General features: G+C 39.2%; 1 protein-coding gene across 8 annotated transcripts in view; it reads right to left on the minus strand.

Moving 5' to 3' along the window:
• Positions 1-2,974: 2,974 nt before the first annotated feature.
• Positions 2,975-22,649, minus strand: part of CDKL5 (cyclin dependent kinase like 5) — a 134,444-nt gene continuing 114,769 nt past the window's right edge. For 6 of the 8 annotated variants that reach the window (XM_069002741.1, XM_069002749.1, XM_069002775.1 and 3 more), the window contains 4 exons: positions 16,990-17,092; positions 13,201-13,323; positions 11,986-12,105; positions 2,975-10,547 (listed from right to left, as the gene is read on the minus strand). In XM_069002741.1, coding sequence (XP_068858842.1) covers positions 10,164-10,547; positions 11,986-12,105; positions 13,201-13,323; positions 16,990-17,092 — 730 coding nt within the window. In that variant the 3' untranslated portion in view covers positions 2,975-10,163. The other 2 variants (XM_069002758.1, XM_069002794.1) reach the window with 2 other exon arrangements.

Here is a 22,649-nt window from a genome sequence, read left to right on the forward strand (position 1 = left end):
GACAGCACCAGCCAAAGTATAATGACATAAATACAAAAGCTTTTCCTCATAATTGTAGAATCACAGAATGGTTTGGGTTGGAAGGAACCTTAAAGATCACTTAGCTCCAATATCCCTGCCATGGGCAGGGGCATCTTCCACTAGACCAGGTTTCTCAGAGCCCCATCCAACCTAGCCTTGAACACCTCTAGGGATGGGGAGTTCACAGCTTCTCTGGGCACTCTGTCCCAGTGCCTTACTACCCTCACAGAAAAGAGTTTCTTCCCAATATCTAATCTAAACCTGCCCTAGTTTAGCTTACAGCCATTCCCCCTTGTCGTGTAACAACATGCCCTTGTGAAAAGTCCCTCTCCAGCTCTATTGCAGCCCCCTTTATGTACTGGAGGGTGCTATAAGGTCTCACTAGAGCATTCTCTTCCAGGCCCAAATCTCCCATCCTGTTTTCATAGGAGAGGTGTGCCACCCCTGTGGTCACCTTAGTGACCCGCCTCTGGACCTGCTCTAATAGGTTCACATCTTTCTCATGTTGGAGGCCCAGACCTGGACACAGCACTCCAGCTGGATTCTCACCAGAGCAGAGGAGAGCAGAGCAGAGCAGAGCAGAGCAGAGGGAGATAATCCCTTCCCTCACCCTGTTGCCCACACTGCTTTTGATGCAGTCCAGGATACAATCGGCCTTCTGGGCTGCAGGCGCACTTTTTCATGCTGAACTTTTCGTTCACCAGCAGCCCCAAGTCCTTCTCCTCAGGGGTGCTCTTGATCTGTTCCTCCTCCAATCTGTATTTTTGCTTGTGACTTTCTTGACCCACATGCAGGACCTTGCACTTGGCCTTGTTGAACTTCATGAGGTTCGCACAGGCCCAGCTCCCAAGCCCTGCCCAGGTCCCTCTGGATGGCTTCCCTTCCCTCCAGCATGTTGACTGCACAACAGGGGTTGGTGAGAGTGCACCCAATGCCACTGTCCACGTTGCTGACAAAGATGTTAAACAATCGTGCAGTCTTTACCTGCAGGGATAGGGAGACCAATGTATGGCTTTGTAACTGCATAAAACACAAGGGGTTTGAAATAGGGACTAGGACCAAGAACTGCCTTCAGCTTTATGACCTGGATTTTTAGGATGGGATGCTTAGAGAGAAGTGAAGGAACCAGCGGTGCTGAGAAGTCAAACTTGTCCAATCTAAGTTATCTGATCAGAGACTGCCTCAGGCCTCCAGACCAGCCACTTCATTTGTAAGTCAATAGCCCCTTTATCTTAATGGGTACATGCAGGAATTATCCCTTCACTTCCATCCAGAGAAAAATGTCTACACTGCCCTCCATCCCATGGGGGACTAATATTGACTACACTGTGTTGGGGCCCTCCCCCCTGCCATGTAGCCCTGGGAGAGGGGCCCTGGGGGGAGACACGGGGTTTTCCCTGTCCCTGGTCAGCCTCATTCCCCATTGGTCATTTTGTGTTCCCCTGAGCAGGGAAGGACCCTCGGGTCCCGGGATTGAGCAGTTCCTCGGCAGATCCCGGCCATGCAGCTGGAGAAATAAACATCTCTGAAACATCTACCAAGAATCCGTCCATAGATATTTCTCTTCCATGGGCCTCCTTGTTTGATACATCGTGTTACAGAATCCCCACTGTAACAACACTGGAGCTACCACACTGAAGTGCTCGACCTCTTCAAGGAGGTGGCCCATCCAATTTCTGGGGCTCTGAAGTGGGTTCAGAAAAGGGGTTACTCTATGGAGAATTTTAAGATAGAATTGGGTTGTGAGCTGTAAAACCTGCCTGCAGAGGCACATGGCAGAACAAAGGGGCACATGGCAGCACACAGAGGCTTGTCTCCACTGGGGCCTGGGGGGAAGAGGTGTCACACGGCAGAGCCCTATGAAGTGTGTTGCTAATGTGGCAACACGGGATAGGTCAGGCCACATAAGGAAATACTGTGCCTTAGAAAAGTCTATAAAAGCAACTCACTCCTTTGCATAAACGATTCAGATTCCCTGCCAGTCTGGGTTCATGATTCAATTGCCAACACTACTCCAACAAGATTTTTGGAAGAGTAAGGTTTTAAGAGTAAGGTTTTAAGAGTAAAGCCAAGTCCCCCATAGCACTGGGCACCCCAAGGAAATGCATTTCAACCCCATTTCTGGATGGAACTGTTAAAATGCTGGACTGCTCGTCCTGGTGGAAGTTGAAGCCATCAGCTCAAACTGGAAGTTTCCCTCTTGGGGAGGTGATGGGCACAGCTTAGTGCAGGCACTGGCAGCAGCCTGGTCTCACCAAGGCTGTACAACCCATCAGGCAGCTGTTTCAGAAGGATCTAACAGACTGCAAGTCCTGGCTTTCAGCAAGTCTTGCTGGAGCTCAGAGGGGGAGAGGCCCAGGTAAAGTGGTCCCTACTCCTCAGTTTGTTTCCAATTACCCCAAAGAATGAAAGACTAGCAGGGAAATATTTGAAGGTTTTTAAAGCTTCACACAGTAACAAAAAAAACTCATAGCCAGGATACATTAAAGAGGAAGCCATCAAAAACTCTTATTGCTGACACCTCAATGTTTGCCTAGAAGTGTCTGAGTTTACATGTGACAATGATGAAATGCCATCATGACACTTTTCCTGCAGTGAAGACCGTGGGCTGGAAACTTTCAGGGCATTTTAATATCTGGTAGTGCCTGCTGAGGGGCTGGGTGGGTTGGTAATGTTCAAAAGAGAGAACAGCAGAGATTCTTGCCCTGAAAGGAAGAGGCTGTCCTGCAATGAAACTACAGGAATGGTGGGCAACAAGGTGCTTCAGAGATGTTGCTCCATGGAAACATCAGGCCTCTCAGATGGGGGAGTCAGACAGGACCTGGCAGTGACCCAATGAGCACAGGGGTCCTGGTTCTGGTCTGTTCCAGTCATATGAGCCAAGCTAACATATGGAGAGGTGCTGTGGAAGAGACGTGTCAGGAATAAGATCAGCTGTTGAACAATGCCGGTGTTCTAGTGCAAAATCTGCATTTTTATTAAAGACATATTTTGGAAGGCCCATTCAAAAATACATTGTGCTCAGTAAAAATTAACCATTTCCATGCTTATAATTAAGGTTACCACAGGATTTTTTTTTTCTCTTTTAGAATATTTACAGCAACAATAGAAATTGTACAGAAGTAAAGAATGGAATACATGCTCAAAAAAAAATTTGGTAAGGTGTACCAACGACATGATACAAAGGGTTGTATACAAACACTTTACAAATGGTTTATTAACTTGAATGAAGTCATCCTTAAATATTCAACACATTTTAAAATCAATTTGTATTCCAGGATTAAAAAGGCTAACACCACAACATATCCCTTCCACAACAGAAAGCATGGCAGATTTAAAAGTTTGTGCGCTTTAGATTTCTAGTAGCTGTTAAAAAACATCATGGAATCTTATCCATAAATTTAAAAGTTTTGAAAGCTGCCTCCCCAGTCTGTTAATCTGTACTGACAGATAGTGGGAAAAAAAAAGACGTTCCTGAACTTTATTTTTCCTTCTTTCTTCCAAATGACACAAATTTAAAATTAGACATTCCACAGTGGACACATAAGCAGTCCTGGAATTCCTTATCAGATTAACCAGATTTTAAAATGCCTGCATAGATTTTCCAACAAAATTTCTGGGAAGATTTTAGCTTATTGTTCCATATCACCCAAATATAAAGTTACTTCTTTCAATTAGTCATATCCTTCAGTAGTACAAGTCTAAGACGTGCACTAGCAAAAAAAAAAAAAAAGAAAGAAAAGTCGAGACAGTTCCCTATGCTTAAAGTTTTGCCTTGTAACTAAAGAGTTAAAAGCTCTGCCATTGGATTTACATGTCAGGAGTTTACACCAAGAGGTTCATATCCTATAAGAAAGTTGAATAGTGGCTTCCACCTTGCACTATGAACATGCTTTATCTTTATGCTAATGGAAAGCTCTATGACAGCAGCTACTTCACAACGCATTTTTACGCCTGTACAATTAAGATGCCACCTCGCATTTCTCAGAACGGATCCAGAGAAACAGTGCCCTGTGAAAACAGAGACCTGGTGGAACGAAAAGCCTGGTAGGCAGCGTGTTTTGGTGGGGGCACAATGAGCTAAGGTATCTCATCCAGATGAAATGGAAAATTAAAATGAAGGAAATCCTGAGCAAGTCTAAGGATAGCTGTTTGAGTAAAACAGCAAACAGGGTGGAGTAGTAGATAAGGCCTCTAACTCCCTGAAAATCTGCACTAGAGAAACAACAAAGAACAAGGCAACTGCAATATTTGAGATCCACAAGGGGAAGGCCAAGGGAAGACTGCAAAGCAGTGCAAAGAATGGCGTTGGGATTCTTAGAGGGAAAACTCAGATGGCTTGGAGATTTCAGAAGTATTTCAGATGAAGGCCCAACAACATTTTATTACGTGGTTGCTAACAGTACCTAGAAGAAGAATCTTTTTAGATGTCTCTTCAAAATTTGGAGTCAGTAATAAGCTCAGAATAAACAAACCCAACTTCAACCACATTCTGCAAGAGAGAGGAGGTAGATTGACTTGCAGAGAAGACAAGAGATGTGTAGTCATTCTTAGGCTAAGACACAAATTCCATGTTCAGGCTCTTGGGCCATGTTTCCAGAGTCACTTTTGCCTGGCTGCATATTTTGTTATGTTCTAAAAGAGCCTGAGGAGCAATTTGATTTGGTGGAATGAAAGCATCTAAACATAGTGGGGCCGGTCCTCTCACACTTCTCATGCATCTTCCACTGACTAGGTCAAACCACAACTTTTGCATCAAACAATTGGCTGCACACAAGGTCACAAATGTGCATCCAAGCAGAACTCAGAACAAGGAAAATTGAGACCTAATCCATCAGATTTACCTATGCTATCTCATGTGGCAGTTGTTAAGACACTCCATTGCGAGAACAGATGGCCTAACACAGCTTTTCTCTTGCAATTGAAAGAAGATCTATAAAATCTGCTTTGCTTAATTTTAATGAAATTTGCTTCATGATTGCAAAATGAGGAATCTTTGTTTCAGTACAACATTCAGTACAGCACAAGACTTCACTTGCCTGATGAGCCTGAGAATTGATGCACTGCTGCTGCTTGACCATTTGAAAAAGGTGCCAACATCTAGAACTTCCAAGCTTTCTTATATTAAAAGGGTTTACTCAAATCACCCCCTTTTAAGAAAAGGCCAGAAGTTAAATGGCTTTTTTCCTCATTCACTACAAACCCAGTTAATGAATGGTTAATATCATGATACCATAAGAAAGAGCTGTGTAGGGAAAGGCACCTGTTCTTAAATAGTGTCCTGATTTGAAGGTTTTTCAAAAATGCTTACATAGGGCACATCACCTTTCCAACCATCTCCTGTGGCACTCCTATTTCAAATGGTGGGCCTACTAACATGAACAACAGCCTAGATGCATGGTTTGTGATATTACCCCATTAATCTATGTAGTATGTATGCTAGCTGGAATGGAAAAAAGCATTCACTGCCACCCCACAATTTGCAGTATATTATATATGGCTATCCTTTTCATACTCCTTGCGTGACGGGGATGCAAATATTCTCCCAGCTCTAATCTGACAGTGATCAACACATACAGAATTAATTACACACAAGTATTTTAAAACATGTCTCACTATCAAATCATGACAACAAAAAAATGAAACATGAATAAAACCCCCAATACTTCTAGAGCACAGCTCCTCTAGGTTTTGCCTTAGCTACCTAGATCACAACAGTGCTTTCAGAGCTGCACAATTTGTATTCCCATAGGTTCCCTGTGCTCTTATAAGGAGGTCTACAGAATTGTTGAGAATACATAGCTTTTCCTGGGTGAACCCAGGAGTCTACTCAGCTAACACCTCATCAGCTTTTGAAGAAAAAAAGGAAAGGTTGCTATGTAGATTTTTAAACAAGTAAGATTCATCTCTTAAGAGACCTAACTGCAATGACAAAGAAGGTGAAGAGCCTACCACAGACCATTGCTTCCTGAAGAGCCACTCCAGCCTTGGTCCCAGAAACAAGTTGGTGTGGTAGAGAGAAAGGTGACAAGCCAAACGACAACCTGAGGATGTCTCATGCACTTGGAAGTTCAAAGCCTGCTTTAATATTGATCTGAAAGAACAAGTGGTGTTTGGGGAATGTTTTAAGAGACTAAATCTGGGATCATTGACTTCCTGCCAAGAACTCTGCCCAGTGCTCTCCTGGCAACCTCTCAGAGGAGCAACGAAGCTTGGACTGCAATAAATGGAGGAAAAAGCATTACATAGGTGTAAGGGACTGCTCTCTGTGGCCAGGTCTGTTGAAAATAGATATTGTTCTAGGTTAATATATTTACATGGCAGTTTAAAATGACAGCTTAGACACTTACACAATTTCAGTTAGGACGAACTTAAGGTGCTTTTTTTTTTCAGTTAAAAAGAGCTCAAGACCGATAGCAAAAACATATAGACAAGTTTAGGCAGCTTGAGTTCTGCAAAATGACTACAATTAATTTCTGAAACTTAGTTTATTTTTTGTTCACATCATCAGTGATGCCATAAGGCAAAAGACTGCCAAAGAATAAAATGCAGTTTAACCAGGATCCTTTATACTATGTAAATCTATAGAGCATGTAGTACAAGACTCACAGACCAGTGAAAAGGAAAGCTCACACTTACAAAATAGTTTGCTCTGTCATTCTCTTCCTCTTTATTAAGTCAGAATATCTCAGTCACTATAATAAGACTCCTTTGAAAGCCTCGACAAAATTACATTAGCAATATTCTAAATATTGGGAAGCTAGACCAAGTTAAAAATACACAATTCATCCCAGCACCAGCTGGCTGAGTGGCTGGAATTTCTTTCCAACAGAAGAAAGAAAATACTATGTACATTCAACACAATTTAGTATTCAACTGAAAGCTACTACAGTTTGTTGAATTCAAGAAGAAAATGCAGTATGAAGTAGAAACAACTTCCTGTAAATATGGGCCACCAAATACTCGAACATTCCTTGGATCACCTTTGAAGATTTGCTAACTACTTTTAAACAACTATATATACAGTCAGGGATTACCCTGATTTAACTTAATGGGTACTGAGAAAAAAAAATCCTTTTGGAAATATTTTTCCTTGCTAGAAATCATAACAGCCACATACAGCCCAGTATCATCATCCCCAGCATGAAGCTCTTACCAGCAAGCCAAAAATCTTGCAGAAGCAAAAGGATACATATCCACGAAGCACAGAAGAGTCTAGACTGAACATTCCCTGCGAGACTGGATGACAGAATCATCAAGGTTGGAAGAAACCTTTAGGATTATCCAGTCCAACCATCAACCACCCCTGTCACCCCTAAACCATATCCCCAAGTGCCACATCCAGAACACTTCCAGAGCCGCTGACTGCACCATGTCCCTGGACAACTTACTCCAATGCCTGAACACTCTTTCAGTGATCTTTTTTCCCCTAATATCTAATTTGAACCTCTCCTGGCACAACAGACAGTCATTTCCTCTCATCCTTTCACTTGAGACATGGGAGAAGAGGCTGACCCCCCCTGGCTCCACCCTCCTTTCAGGCGGTTGTAGAGAGCAACGAGGTCCCTCCTGAGCCTCCTTTTTCCCAGACTAAACACCCCCAGCCCCCTCAGCCACTCTCGTAAGACTTGTGCTCCAGGCCCTTCACCAGCTCCATTGCCCTAAAAGAGACATTCAAACTGCACTGCTTAGAGCCCCACTCTCTCTCAGAGAGGGTTTTTGTGAGGGATTTCAGTGTCATCAGCCCATTTCAAAGCAGGGCTAACAGGGCTCATGTAGCTGTGACCAAGCAATGAATCTAACAGAGACTGCTAAAATAAGCTGCTAAACTCTGACAGTGATGACAAGTAAATATCACAATGTCTTTCCTGGATGCCCACTGAACTTAGAAAAAAACTGAATACCCCTTCATGTCTACTGTATTTATATATATGCTATATATATGATATATCAATACAGCATATATCATATATAGAGAGATATTATATATTATATCTATCTATAGAAAAATTACATGCACATTTCTTGCAGGCAATTGACAAAGAAAGAATTCCTATTTTGTAATTTTTCAAATTTAGTAGACTGATTTTTAGTCCTGGACAAACCTGATATAACATCCTTCTATACTGTTCTTTCTGACAACAATTTTTACAGCAGTGGTGCCGAATTTGCTGTTGTTAGAACTTTGGTATGACTCAAGAGGTACTGAACAACATATGTCCAGTTTGCATTGTTATCCAAGTAGGAAGTTCAGCTTTTACTGCCTGGCTGCTTCTGTTAACTACATCTATGGCTAAATCATCAAAGTTACATTCAGGTTAATCTCTTTTTGGAAAAGACAGTGTATTTGCAAGTACAGGTGTCTTATGAGGACAGCATCTAGAACACAAACTATGCTGCAGAGTAATGAGGGAGTAGAACTAATGTGTTTAAAAAGGAAAGATTGTATTGTTCTGACACTACAGGCCTGGCTCTCCTCTTATTGCACAAAGTTTAGACTGGCATTAACTCTTTTGACTCCTACTGGCTCACCTGTGATTGACTTTACTGGTAGCAACAGAGGAATCAGGGTATGTATTTGCTACACTTGACATTCACCAAGGTAAAGGCAGTTTTAACTATGCTGTACAGGAGACTGGAACCCAAGATCTAGTATTTTGCTGAGACTGGTAGCTGAACTGGGTATGGGACTATTTGGATAGTTAAGACCTAAGGAGAAATCAAGTTGCTTGGCAACCTTCTCCCTCAATATCCAAATACCAGATTTGTAGCTTTAAATACATCCTGAAATATAATAAAAAGTGCAAGAGTAGTTTAAATTCTAATACAGTGTTTATCTTATTAGTTAATAGATTGCTAGAGATGTAAAATACACATATGCATAAAAGCTTATACCATGATCTGCAGTGCCATGCTATGCTTAAGTGTTGAAGTTTTGCATTTCACTTGCAATTCATGCTGTGTTTCTTTGGTTTTCACCCCTGCTATTAGGTGGAAGAGCACCTGCTTTCGCTTGTAGTCATGGGGCACTTTATTTCCTTAGAGGAAACAAAAATTTGGTACTGGGGCTCTGTGCTCTTGATGCAGATGCAGAAATCCCATTAATATTACTAGGAAAGCTAAGGACACAGGGGAGAACGTACCACATTTAGATTACTGTACAGTTCTGCAGTCCCTTACATTTAGCCAATACTTCCAACAAAATAGCCCATAATAAAGCTTGGAATTGAATGTTATCTTTTGTTTGTTACCAATAATGCCTATAATACTGGGCTCTCACAGCCAAGCAAGATTCATACTGTTACAGTCACGTTTATATCCACATTCATCTTCCTTTTATTAGAAGTATAATACTGCACTTTATATCACAAATGTATAAAAAATATGGCAGATAGTGTCATAACAATACTTTTCTTTTAAATGAGTATATTTAAAAAACAGACAGTTATTTTCCATTTATGTATATATTTATATATAGAATAAAATACTCTTGATGCAATATATAAATGTTACTGTTAGTTTTTTATAGAAACTACTGTAGCTGTTGCACTGCTTCACAATGTTTCAAACCGCTCAAAATAACTTTACATTATAACATAAAAGATATGATTATAACAGTACGATATTAGGTCATCATAAATAAATATTACAAATCCTATCAAATATGGAAGTTTAAAAAAGAAATTTAAGACATACAATTTAACTTTAAACCCTTAACAGGGATACACTTTTATCACATAAACCCCACTGTTTTAACTAGGCAGCAAAAAATGTAGTAAGGGCATAGGTCTAGACAATGTTTTCACCCTTATAAGTGCCAATACATACCAGAAGTCTCCCAGCTTTCAGACAGAGATGTGCACTAAGCTGGAATGTAAATGAGAGAAAATGACAGTGCATTTTTCTCTCTGACCGGCACACTCTGCCTGGCATCCAGTGACATTTCTGATGACTGGTAATTCATAGTTCAACTTGTGTTCCTGTATAATCCCTGACTCTCTCCGTGGTGCCGAACAGCATAGCTCCACATGTACATATTGCACACCTTTATAAAGCTGAAAATGCAGTCTTACCATCACCAGAATCACCACCGCTCCCCTATGCTGATCTCCACCCACACTGGTCTATTTGCTGGAGTGCAATTACAAGGCTGTCTCTTTGAGATCGTTCAGATTTGGCATTCGCGACCGGTTCGTTCGGTTGTAGGTGTGCCCGTTCTGTCCGCTCTTGGAAGGCAGCTGCTCGGAGTAGGGGGGCCCATCGCTCACGCTCCTGTTCACGGGGGACACGTGCCAGGTGGGCTCCAGCTGGCTCGGGATCTGCAGCGTTGGCCGGCTCTTCGGCTGGGGCTCCGGCCGCACGTTGCTGCTGCCGCTGCTGGAGCTTTGACTCATGGGATGAATCCGCACTTCAGGAAAAGAAGCTTTGGCTGGCTGGCTGGGTAAGGGCTGGAAGCGGGGCTCAGCAGCGACGGGATGATTTGAAGAGAGGTGTAAGAGCTTCCGAAGAGATTTTAATGGCTGGCTCTGAAAGACACACAGCAAAGCTTCATCGTATCAGACTTCCCATAAAAAACTGTCCTATCCTAAACTGAACATCTAGAACTTTACAGGCCTTCTTCACTTTTAACTCACATTCGTTTGATGTATTTCATTCCAAGCTATGACTACACATACAATCCAATCTCATCACAATCCAATCTATTAGCTACCTGAAAAGATGGAACCTTTTCTCCCTCAGAAAAAATTGCTCCCTTGTTTCTTTTGAAAATGCAGGCATAGACAATTGCATTAGCTGTCCATCTGTCACTTCTCCTGCTATTAACTTAAGAACCTCAGCCACATTTTATGAATCACACACACGCAGAATCACACGGAATTACACAGAATCACCAGGTTGGAAGAGACCTTCAAGATCACTGAGTCCAACCCATGCCCTAACACCACCTCAACTAAACCATGGCACTGAGTGTCACATCCAATCTTTTCTTAAACACATCCAGGGATGGTGACTCCACCACCTCCCTAGGCAGACAATTCCAGAACTTAAGGCACAGATTTCAGAAATACAAAGTTCTTAAAACTGTTGTGAACATCAGTTAGGGGTTAGAGTGAGTCTTGAGTAACCATCTGAACTGAAAAATGGTCTGGCAGAACTCAGAAGTTACATATTTTGTTTGCTGGCAGCTGGTTGATAGGCAGCTCTAGTCTCCTGCAGCTTCTTTCACTGGTGAGGTTGAAAGAAAATGGTGATATGGGGTTATTGAAAATGGGTAGCAAGAGCCTGGGGAAGCCTGAGTACACAAAGTGGTATGAAAGCAGCCTCATTAAATTCCACAGCTCGCAGAGCAACTTTCTTCAAACACTGCAGCTGCAACAAACCCTCTTTTCCAGTTTCCAGTGAGACAACAATGGAGCATGGCACTGACCCTCTCTCCCAAACACTGCCTGCTGAGCTGGTTTTAGAAGTGGAGAAAATAAAGTTGCACTAGTGCAGTACTATGCTCCAAAAATGTAGCCTGCCGAAACTGCAGTCTGTACCAGGCACACTGTAACGTGGTCTCGGTGCTCTGGTGACCCCATCAAGTATCAAACTGTGCTGAGCAGCAGACAGCCCTCAGGATTCACCATTCCTTACAGAGTTGACTTGAGGGCTTTTGTACACCACTGCATCGCTACCACAGATGTGCACTGAAACACTGCTTGCCTGTAATACTAAAACATAACCAATCTTTTGAAGGGCTCAAAGTCTGACACAGGACATTTAGTCTCTCTTCCTTGTCATTCATGTCTACCTTTTAAAAAAATTATGCAGGACTGCAGGTACATGATTTTTTACATTCAATGAGCAAGGCATTAGAAAGTCGGGAAACAATGTCAAATGCAATTTTTCTATTCACCAGAGAAAAAGCCGTCAAGACATGTCAGTGATATTAATAGATAGGGAATTGATAACACCACTTACATGAGGCTGGATTTCTGTCATCTTCTCAGGATGCCAATCCTTCTGCCTGCTGCTCTGGTGATTGGAAGAATGAATGGCTTTCTGTAATGCCAAGAGATCCTGACCTTCAGTGTTAGGCATCTGCAACAAAATATTAAATACTGATCTCCTAATATTTTCTTAAGAATAGCTGTAAATAATTTCCCACAATTAATTACAGAACACAAGTGAAGCCCATTTCTGCAGCAGAATTGCAATGACCTCTCAGTACTTTTCCCCATAGTAAGAGCAAGTGGCTGTGGACATCATGCAGATTTGCTCTACCCTTACCCCTTTAAAGCATGCTGTTAGTGTTATTTGCTGTAAGAAAGAGCAGTTAAACAAGGCCTCAAAAATAAAATTAAAAAAAAATACTGTTGAGCCTCATCTTCATTTTAAAAGCATTCCATACTGCAGTTAAGACCATGGATCAGTTCTATAAATTTGCTCCTGAGTGAAGCAGACCAAAATCTCTTGAAACTGATGTCTTGACTGACATCACAAAACCAAGAGCTTTCTCTATTCCCACTTTCTTCTCCTCCACAAATATCCCAAACTATAGCAAAAATTAAGAAACAGCTGAAACTTTATGACAGAAAGATAATTTAAAACTTACATGTAGCTTTTTATCTCATTTCAAGAATTCTAATCAAAAAAAGGACAGTCAAAATATAACCTATTTTTAATGCAAGCTGTCTTTTATCATGAACAATCAGGACAAACAAAAATACAACAGACACATGAGCTAAAGTTCTTTTCTGATAATGCATTGTTAGTATTTGATTTATTTAAATTTATATATAAAGGAGTAGTTTGTATGAAATTATGTATTTATGATATAGGTATAAACAAAACCAGGTTAATTTTTTTCCTGACTGAAACATAATGTGACAATTTAATTTTAAACATACACAATTTCACAACTATTTTCCTTCCTTAGTCTTACTCCCAAGGCTCATTTTCTCTGGGACTGTGTATGTTACATTTTCACTATATCAAATACCAAAAAAAAATGTTTTGAGGCACAATCTGTTTCAACAGAATGGCTGATTTTACTTAAATTTATTGAACTGGCCCAAGATACTTAACTGGCATGAAGAGGAAGTGATACCATGAAAATAAACCACATGCTGCTGTAGTCAGTAAAACAAATTTACTGGAGCATTTTACAGTGCTACTGTACTTAAAAATGAATACCATTGGTAGAGTGACTACAGGAAGTTTTTTCAAAGAAGAACTATGCTTTAAATTATTCTTTGAATTAAAAAGAGGAAAGAGGGATTTCTTGATGCTTGGATTCTCGCCGTTGGTTGAGTCTGTCTGCAATATAAGACACAAAAACTAAATGCATAGTATTTCAATCAAAGGTATCTGCCCATACTATGTTATTCTTTTTCTTTATTTCTTTTTTGTTGTTGTTGTTGTAATTTGACAATATGTGTTATCAAGCCTATAATTTGCTTTGGGAAAATACAATAATGATTGAAAAAAGCCTATGGAAGAAATTCAAGGAACTCAGTGCATAGAAAGCATGTAAAAAAAGATCAGCACACCTATTCTTATACCTATGCTCATTAGGAATACAGAATGTATTTATTTCAGAGCCTTTTGGAAACAACTGGTAGGTCTTGTTGACTTTACTGAGCTTTGGATTAAATCCTGTAACTCTGGCAATCATTTGTATTTCTGATAATGACCTAAAGCAGTATGACATTTCTTATTTCTATAGAAAGAAAATATTAAAAGATACACTAACAATAATAGGAGCTGGTTCCAGAATGAGCAGTTGATAAAAAAATCATTCTATTTTTAACTTGCAAAAAGAGCTAAAGCTCCAAGATTAATTATTTCAGTTCTAACATAAATATGCCATTAGCAACTTCATGTATAGCTGCAAGCATGCTGGCAGTTTTATTTTAATTTCTGTAGCACAACCAAAGAGCTTACCAATGGATGCATGAACAACCAACAGAATTATAAGGTACCAGAATTATAAATGGGACTATTTCTCCCCTGCTTAGGTGCAAACAAGCATAGGACACATGCTGTGCCTTACATTTTCCTGCCTATCAGAAGAAATCTTTATTATGCCATAGAATTATGATATGACCAAATAGAATGACAGGTACACTACCAAAAGCAAGGGGTTTCAAACAGCTTTCTCACCTTCTAGATTCCATCCAAGTTAATGACAGTCAATAATTAGCATAGCTTTGTTTAGGAAATTTATGGTCAGAAGAATTTCCTGTTTCAAATTCAGTAAATTAAAAAAGGAATCAAGGCATTGCTAAGAGAAATGCTCACCTGCAACTGTTTTTTCCAAAGCAGATAATTTCTTCAGACCCATAGCTTGAAACAAGTGCCAAAATATGCGAAACTCAGGCTCCTCTGAAGATAGTGCCTACTGACACTGTGCACAACCCTCATGGATATCAAATTGTTTGGTGACAGATAAAACTGATTCTAGCAATCCTCAAAACCTTTTGCTACATTACTAAAACACTTCAAACGATGAAAAGAAAAATGGATAAGAACAGCTCTGCAAAAACACTATTGCAAAGAATTCCTGTAACAGGCAGTAATAATTCCTATCCCACGAGGTGCTGCACCTGGAGAACTCTAGGGAGAATGATTCATGGGAACAACCTGCAGGAAGAAGCGTCAGGAACTGGGATCAATTCTGGACTATTAGATATTTTGAGAATGACATTACTAAGATGTCTTCAATCCAATTTCAGGTATATTTTATGACTCCTGTGATGATGATCACCAGCAAAATGAGACTTGCCAAAGGATATCAGAAGTAAGTCATAGCTAGCTATTATGTGCTTCCTAGCTCTGTGACAGTCCTCATGTCTAATTTGTTATTTGTTGCAGAAAGTCTGTGTTTGAGTAAGTAACTGGAATTTCATACTTGTAGGACCCTACATGAATAGTTGGTCTCAGAAAAAAAACCTGGGTAGGCACAAGCTGTCTACTAAGACTTTTCATATGATTTCATAGGAAACATTCTATGTGTTGTTGAAGACCTAATATTACAGTGCTGTGAACAGCTTTTACTACTGAAGCCAAATTTGGTGTTGAATTGAAGACAGTAATTTTTGTTTGTACTGGAAGGTCCTAAAGAATGCCCCAACATTTGTTAAGTAGATGCCTTCAACTAACAGATGAAGAAGAACAAAGAACAGTGTCTGAACCAGACACCTGCACACACATCAGTGGTACAGTCTGTCCCTAGATACTGTCCTGGTAATCAGCTATAAACAGAAATGAAAGGAGGTTTTTCTGGCTCTGGTTGGCTCCACAACTCAAGTTGATCTCAGCAAGGTTTCAGCTGAGGATGAAAGAGTTGTATCACTATCTTATTTCACTAATTTATTCATCTTTCTGTGAGATACCAGCTCTAAGTAGCAAACTTGTTTTTCCTTTCTCTCTCTCTCTCCATTCCCCTCTACCCTTCTCCTTAACAGTAAGAAGAAACAGGAGTAAGGATTATACATAAATCTGTCTTGTAATCAGCAATGGTTTTGGTAGCTACAGATCAAGGTACTTTTTGATTTATGTGTTTTGTAAAATGCCAGATTTTGAAAGGCAACACAATCAGTACGTATTTCTTTCACAGAGTTTAATCTCGAAGTAAATACACCATCTATCAGCTGAGCTATTGGAGCATTCTCTGCCACCATGTCTGGATGGCTGGAATCAGAGTATAACAATCAAATTTAAAACTTTTTTTTTTTCCTTTGAAAATGCATCACTGGAACCAATGGCCTTAGGTGTGCTATCTTTACATGGACATTTTGGTATCAAATAGTCCCAGAGCTATAATCTAGACATTTTGTTCAGTTGTGTAATACAAATGATCATATTTCAGCTGCATACAGGTATGAGGATGAACAAGTTCAGAAGGAGAGGTAGATGCCATTGCTCTAAATCCTGCCCAGCAGGAAGGTGAGGTGCATTTCTGAGTGCTAGTTAATACACATATGCACATGTTCCACGCAGTTCAAGGAACTTTAAAAAAACCCCAAAACAACAAAAAGCCTGATAATCACTCCTCTCTCCCAATTTTCAACAGATCATCCCTCCACCAACACTCAGAGTCATATCACCTCACTCCTAGACATAGGTATTTTCATTAAGTCACTCTCCTTTGCCAGGAGTGAGCACAATTTACTCCATTCTGAGAATCTTCACAACTATAACTGCATTTACCCTTACAGGAACATCACAATTTAAAATGTTTTAATGTTTCCAGAACTGTCATTTAAGAATGATATTATGTTTAGCTTACTTCAGTTCTCAGGGATATCTTTGTTATAAAACTTTGTGAAATGTTAGTATACCACTACTTTCTGATAAAAGAAAGTCCTTTCTCCCTCCCAAAAATTATATGAAAATGTAAAAATGTATGAGACACCAAAGACTTGTACTGAATAACAAAAGCCACAATCCATTCCCTCAACAAAACATAGAACATTTAAGAATGGTTAACACACATCATCCCTATTCCAGTCATGGGATGCAGCAAGAAGACAGAAACTGTTACCAAGACACTTCCATGAAAACGACTGGAAAGAATTCTCATTTTTAACAGTCTCATTTTCTCTGTATGGGTGCCTGAAACTATTCAAGCTCTGGGGACACACACAACAATGCATTTACTATTCTTGGAATGGTATTACAATATCCTGAACTTGTTGCAACATCATCTTAAAACTTGCATCAAAAGTGGCTCTCAAAGGGTCTGAATGAAAACAAAGGTGCCCAGGACTAGTAAGTGAAGTACTTGAAAAGGCAGAAAAATCAACCCTGAACAGGAGAAGAATTTGACTTTCATATAGTGAAGAGAGAAAATAAAAGAACAAGTATATACATACACAGAGTCATAAATAATACAAAGGTACTGTACTAATCTAGAATATTAAAGTGGTATAATTCAAAATGAATAAACAAATTCTTTTATTAGAAATGCTGCATACTTACATTTTGAGATTTCTTCTTTTTCTTTTTTATTGCCCTGAAAAAACCTTGCTTTTCTTTCTCCTTGAGCTGTTCTGAGTGACTGTTAAGGTTTTCAGGACTTTTCCTAAATATGAAATAAGGTATTGTAAGAGAAATTTTATTATGGTATTACTTTGTAAATTCTGTGCAATGCTGAGATCTGATGCCAAAGAATGCAAATTATTGATTAAAGTAAAAAGATACTTAACGTTTTAGCATTCATTGGTTCCAGGGTTACTACACAAATACCAGATAGTCTTATTAACAGGGATAGGACGTACATAGTGTTAGGGTAAAATGATTAGTTTAAACCAATGAATTGTTATTTAGGGAAAAGGAAAGCATGCATGTGTTCTTTTAAGCCAGAATTTAATATTCAAACCAAAATATCACACACGAGGTCTTTTAGAAAAATGAAAAGCATATCTGAGAGAACATACAAATGGCGAGGAGGTACAAAAGAACAGGTCCAGTTTATCCATTGCTTGCCGGAGAAGCAGGAGCTGCAAAGTTGGCCAGAGAGAACCACTTTGCATTGAACTTTGCTGGCATGGTTCCCAATTTACCATCGGGGAAGCTGGGGATCTACTGTTGTCCATTTCAACTTAAAACCTTCAGTTAGTTTGCTATGCGTGGCTGAGACAGTGCTGGCAAAAGGAGGTGACCCAAAAATGGAACAGGTGACTTGCCTGAAGACTGAATTTCCGTCTTTTAACTTACACATCTGAAGCAACTACAGCTGATAAATAACATGTTACTATCAATATACACAGTAAACCATGCAGGTAAAGTACTTATACGTGGTAAAAAGATGGTTTACAAGGACAGTGGTGAGACATAACTGAATACAGTTCTAGTGCTCTTCAAAATAGCTTGAAAATTGAAAATGCTGCAGGAAAGCATTACAGAAATAATTTCAGAGATTTCAATCTCTTTAGTGTGTTTAAAAACACAGCCAAACCAGCCCAAATACTTCGTTTCCTTGATCGTGATGCACAGCTATTTATCCAGGAAGAAATTACTAGAAAAATCTTTAAACTAATGGGCAAAGATATAACAAGTGGGTGGATGATGAAGCCTGAGAAGTCAAATTAGAAATAAGGCACTGATTTTCACAATAACATCATTAACTGCCAGAACAAACGCCTTAGTGAAGTGGATTTCCCATCTTTGACATTTCAAATCAGGACCTAATACTCATCTGGAAGACACACATCAGACAGGTCTGCCTCTGGGCCTGCATCCCAGAGAATGGACAACATTTAATAGCAACTAACATACAGAAAGCCATACTGGGTGATTTAATAGTCCTTTTTCATGCTTAAATTGCATGAAAACAAAAAAGGAATTATCCCATTGTCTTGATGGAAAACCTAAAGGAAAGCCACTGTTTTAAGGGCTCTGTATGACAAACAGGAGCAGCTTTTCTTGGAGTGTCTGTAATGTAGCAACATTTAACTGTCTGCTATCGTTGTTGCTGGCTTCTAATTCTGGCTTTAAACGCTGTGCTATCAGCTGGTGATTCAGCTGCTACTACATGCCAAGCTGACTTTTTCCCCCAAGCAAATGTGAAAAACATAATTGGCGTAGAAATCATTGGAGTCACCCTCCTTATTGATAAAATCATCTTCACTCTGGTAGGTAGTATCAGTTCCTCAGTTTCTACATAAAACCACCTCAAGCTCAAAATATTACCTGGTTCTAAGTATAAATGCAGGCAGTGTTTAAATCCTGTAATAAAAGTCCAACTGTTCATTAAGAGAATGGTCTTAGCAAAAAGATTCATAGGCAGGAAGTATGGTAGAAATTTTCCTAATTTAGATTTTGGGAAACTTATATCTAGATGCAGAAAATACATTCAGGTGCATGACAACATATATTTAATGTGGTCATTACAACACTACTACAGGAAAAAATCTCTCGTTTAATGTAATTATTGTATTTATAACATGTATGTTAAATACAGTGGATTGCTAAGGATTCCTGTTGCTGTCACGTCCCTGTATTTGGTACTACTGTAAGTAGTGTAAAAGCTGTAAGGTACTCGTACAAGTCACTTAAAGCACCAAGGAGAAAGCCAGAGTAAAGACTACTGATAGCTTTAGATTCAGTGAACTCGGGAGTCTGACTTAACACAGACAGAACACCTGCTGAATTATTTACTAAATGATTTTTACTTGATTTGTTAAAAAAGTTGGAAGAAAGCATGCACCCCAAGTATCCTGCTTGTACTCAGAAAGTCATGTAAATGGGGCTAAGAATCTTCTGAGCCTTTCCCCAAAGGAGCTCCTGTGCATCCACATCTGCAAACATATCCCAACCCATAGCCCCAATGCAAATTACCAACCCGATGACTGTTATCCACTAAGGAACCAGTGTCAGATCATAAGCAAGTCCCCAGGAAGTTAATTTACACTACTTTAAAATTTTTCAATGTCTTGCTTTTCTATTCCAAAATGGAGATGCTATATTTTAAAAAGTGAAGTTAATCTTCAGAGTGAAGCTTGGAACAATTTTTGCCATACTTTTAGACAGAGATTCACTTGAGTGTGATTCTTTTCTTCGGCCCAGTGAACCTGGATGAGAAAACTGCTCTCCACAGCAGCTGAGTAGAGAGGAGAGAAATGAAATCCTGCACCATCATTTCCTCTTTATGACTACAGAGAGAATAGGAAAATAAGGGGCTGAGAACTGCTCATTTTCAATTGCTGCTTACCCAAAAGCCAGTGGTTTTATACTGAATGGTTTATCATTAACTCCTATGACTCATATTGCAGTACAGTTGTCTGAAAAAGCATTGACCTTGAAAAGCAACTGCTTCAAAACACATGCTCATTATGTGAAGAGAGTGAACATATATAGCATTATAGCAGGAAGCTTCAACACCAGGATTTTGTACTGAGTAAAAATAGAGCAGAACATTTTGATCGATGATGAAACACTGGGATATTTTAGGCATCCCAAAAGATGATTTTCAGATAATGGACAGTACAGGAAAAAATTAGGATTGTCAGAAAAAAAATCTGCAAGGTAGAGTCATGCAGCACTAAAATGTTACAACATACTGCAAGGATCTTGGTACTGTGCATAAAGCTTCAGCTCTTGAAAGCAAAGAATTCCACCAGAATCTATTGTGCTGTCTGTCTTAGTAGCAAGTAAGAGTAGCCCTAGAGAAGAGCCCCCACTCAAGAGAGCTCGTTCTCAAGCAGAAACGAAAGGCAAAATGTGCTGTGCTTTGTTATTTTATCTCTGAGTACCTTTTGCATGCTTAGGACATATAATGTAGAACACATTGGTTATTCTGGCCTGAAACACTTGGAAAAGGCGTAAGTACAAACAGAAATTCTGTGATAATCACTCTTATTTATTGCCCCTGGGAGGAAAGGTATCCAGCTTCATGCAGGTGCAATGAGGTGTAGCAGCAAACATGCATGTGGCAAGCAAGCTGATGTGCTTTCACATTAACTAAAAAGAATAAATTGGAAGCATGTTGCATTCATGCTGCCATAGAGAGATTCATACTGCAGACAGCTCTTTCTGGGAGGCAATTCCTCATGCTTGTTTTAGTTATTCTTCAGCAACCCTAATCTCAGCAGGCAGCCTGGCTTGGAAACCCTCTGACTGCCAATGTACTACTCCCTTTACTGATCCAATCACAGTTACATGAGTAAGGATTTTGTCTAATGAAGGAGTTACTGAAATAGCTGAACTTTTCTTTGGAAGATAAATGGACAAAACACTAATTCTCCAAGTTAGCTTTTAGTTTTGCTCAAAGTAAGACACTTAAGGGGCAGTTACACAGTTACCATTTAGCAAAAGCAAGAAAATGTCAGGAACTATTGAAGCCATTCAAATAGATAGTTCAAGATAAGAATCTTAATCCCAAAAGCTGAAGCCCCCAGTAAAACTTGGTCTAAAAGTCTGGCATTAAAAGCTTAAAAATCAAAAATCAAATCCAAACTGTTTGGAGGTGCAAGTTTTTTATTTTTCATGTGGAAAAGGAGCATTTATTAAGTGGAATAAACCCCAGATCTCTTATCTCATATACAGAATACCATTCAGAATTTGCAATTTCCTGATTTTTTTTTTACAAATTCCATTAAAGAACTGGAAAGTATTAAAATGTAGCAACAGTCATACTGCACACACAGCTGAACATGCTCTAAACTAACTTGCCCAGATGTTGGTAACCTTTTACTTTAAGGAACAGTGTGACTATAATGTTACACTGATACTGACACAGCAATATAATAGTCACGTCCTGTTTTCAAAATATTGTATTGTTCTGGAGCCTTGAAACTTAACAGTGGATAAAGTTTTAAGCCTTTTACTCTCATAAAAGTGAGGGTTTTTTTGTTCTTTTCTTGAATGACAGATATTTTGTGTTTACATATATTATATACATATAATAATAATAATATTATATGTATAGCTCCTATTTTTTATTATTTTGCAGAAATGTATGAAATAAGCTAGAGAAGATATGAAAAGCTGCTTGTCATAGCATTACTACATTGGTATGGACATTAAAGATCCAGACAAAAATGCCTTCCAGAAGCCCCCAAATAGCTTGTAAGCAGTCAATGCAAACATTTCCAGTATGATGTGAGATACAGTACTGCATGTTGGAATTTATTCTAAATTATTCTAAAGAGATGTTTAGAACTATGACAATGGTAAAGATAATTCAGGCCAACGTTCTGGCACACTGGCAGAACACAATTAAGTATCTTGACTATACCTACTGATTTTGCCCAGCACAGGACAAAGCCTGTATGAGTAAAAAAGAATAAAGCATCTATTCTTGTATCAATAAGAAAAAATTGAGCAAGTTTAAGGTCATTTACAGGAAATTAAACTCTAGCAAAGAAAATGTTTTCTGAAAGGATGAAAAATTTGCCTTTTTTCAAATCAAGTTGTCTGAAGTTCAGAAATGACCTAGTAATTTAAGAGTAAAATCTGATGACAAAAGTCAAGTTTATAACATCTTTATTTTAAAAGGCAGGACAGTGGGGACAGAGCGAAAAAATGCACACAAAGACAAGGGAACATCTGTGACAATTCAGTCTAGCAAACATTCACAGAATCTTTGACAGAAGAAAGGCAACACAGAGCAATAGTATGAGAAGCGATATTTTACAGTAGTGGCAAGTCCAGGTGGAATACATGTCACTCATAATTAGAGATGAATTGTCATGTACCAGTTAGGTATGTCAGTCAAACATCAAATATTTACTTCATCATAAAATTGATGTAAGCAGAATCACATTCCATTAGAGCTTTCAACATTTTCATAAGCATTTACACAACTTCTATACAGAAAATTAAGTAGAGGAACATACACTCTTCACCACTCAGGAATCTGATTAAGCTGCACTTATGCACAGAACAATTTTGCAACAACATTAGACCATTGCCAGGACAACTTGAACAGAGTTAGCATGTAGAGCTGGGCAGGAAACATTTTGGGAAAATAGGGAGTAGGAAAAGAAAAGAGAAAGATAAGCATATGCCAAAATAGCAGTAACTTGGTGTTGCAGGTACTGCTATTCCTTCCATTTCATAAGAAGAAATGCTTATTCTTCTGTGGGTTCTTCTCTCAAAGGAGCTGTTCCACTTTGTGAAAATACTTGAGTACATTA

This window comes from Aphelocoma coerulescens, chromosome 1 (assembly GCF_041296385.1).
Source record: "Aphelocoma coerulescens isolate FSJ_1873_10779 chromosome 1, UR_Acoe_1.0, whole genome shotgun sequence".
NCBI lineage: Eukaryota > Metazoa > Chordata > Aves > Passeriformes > Corvidae > Aphelocoma > Aphelocoma coerulescens.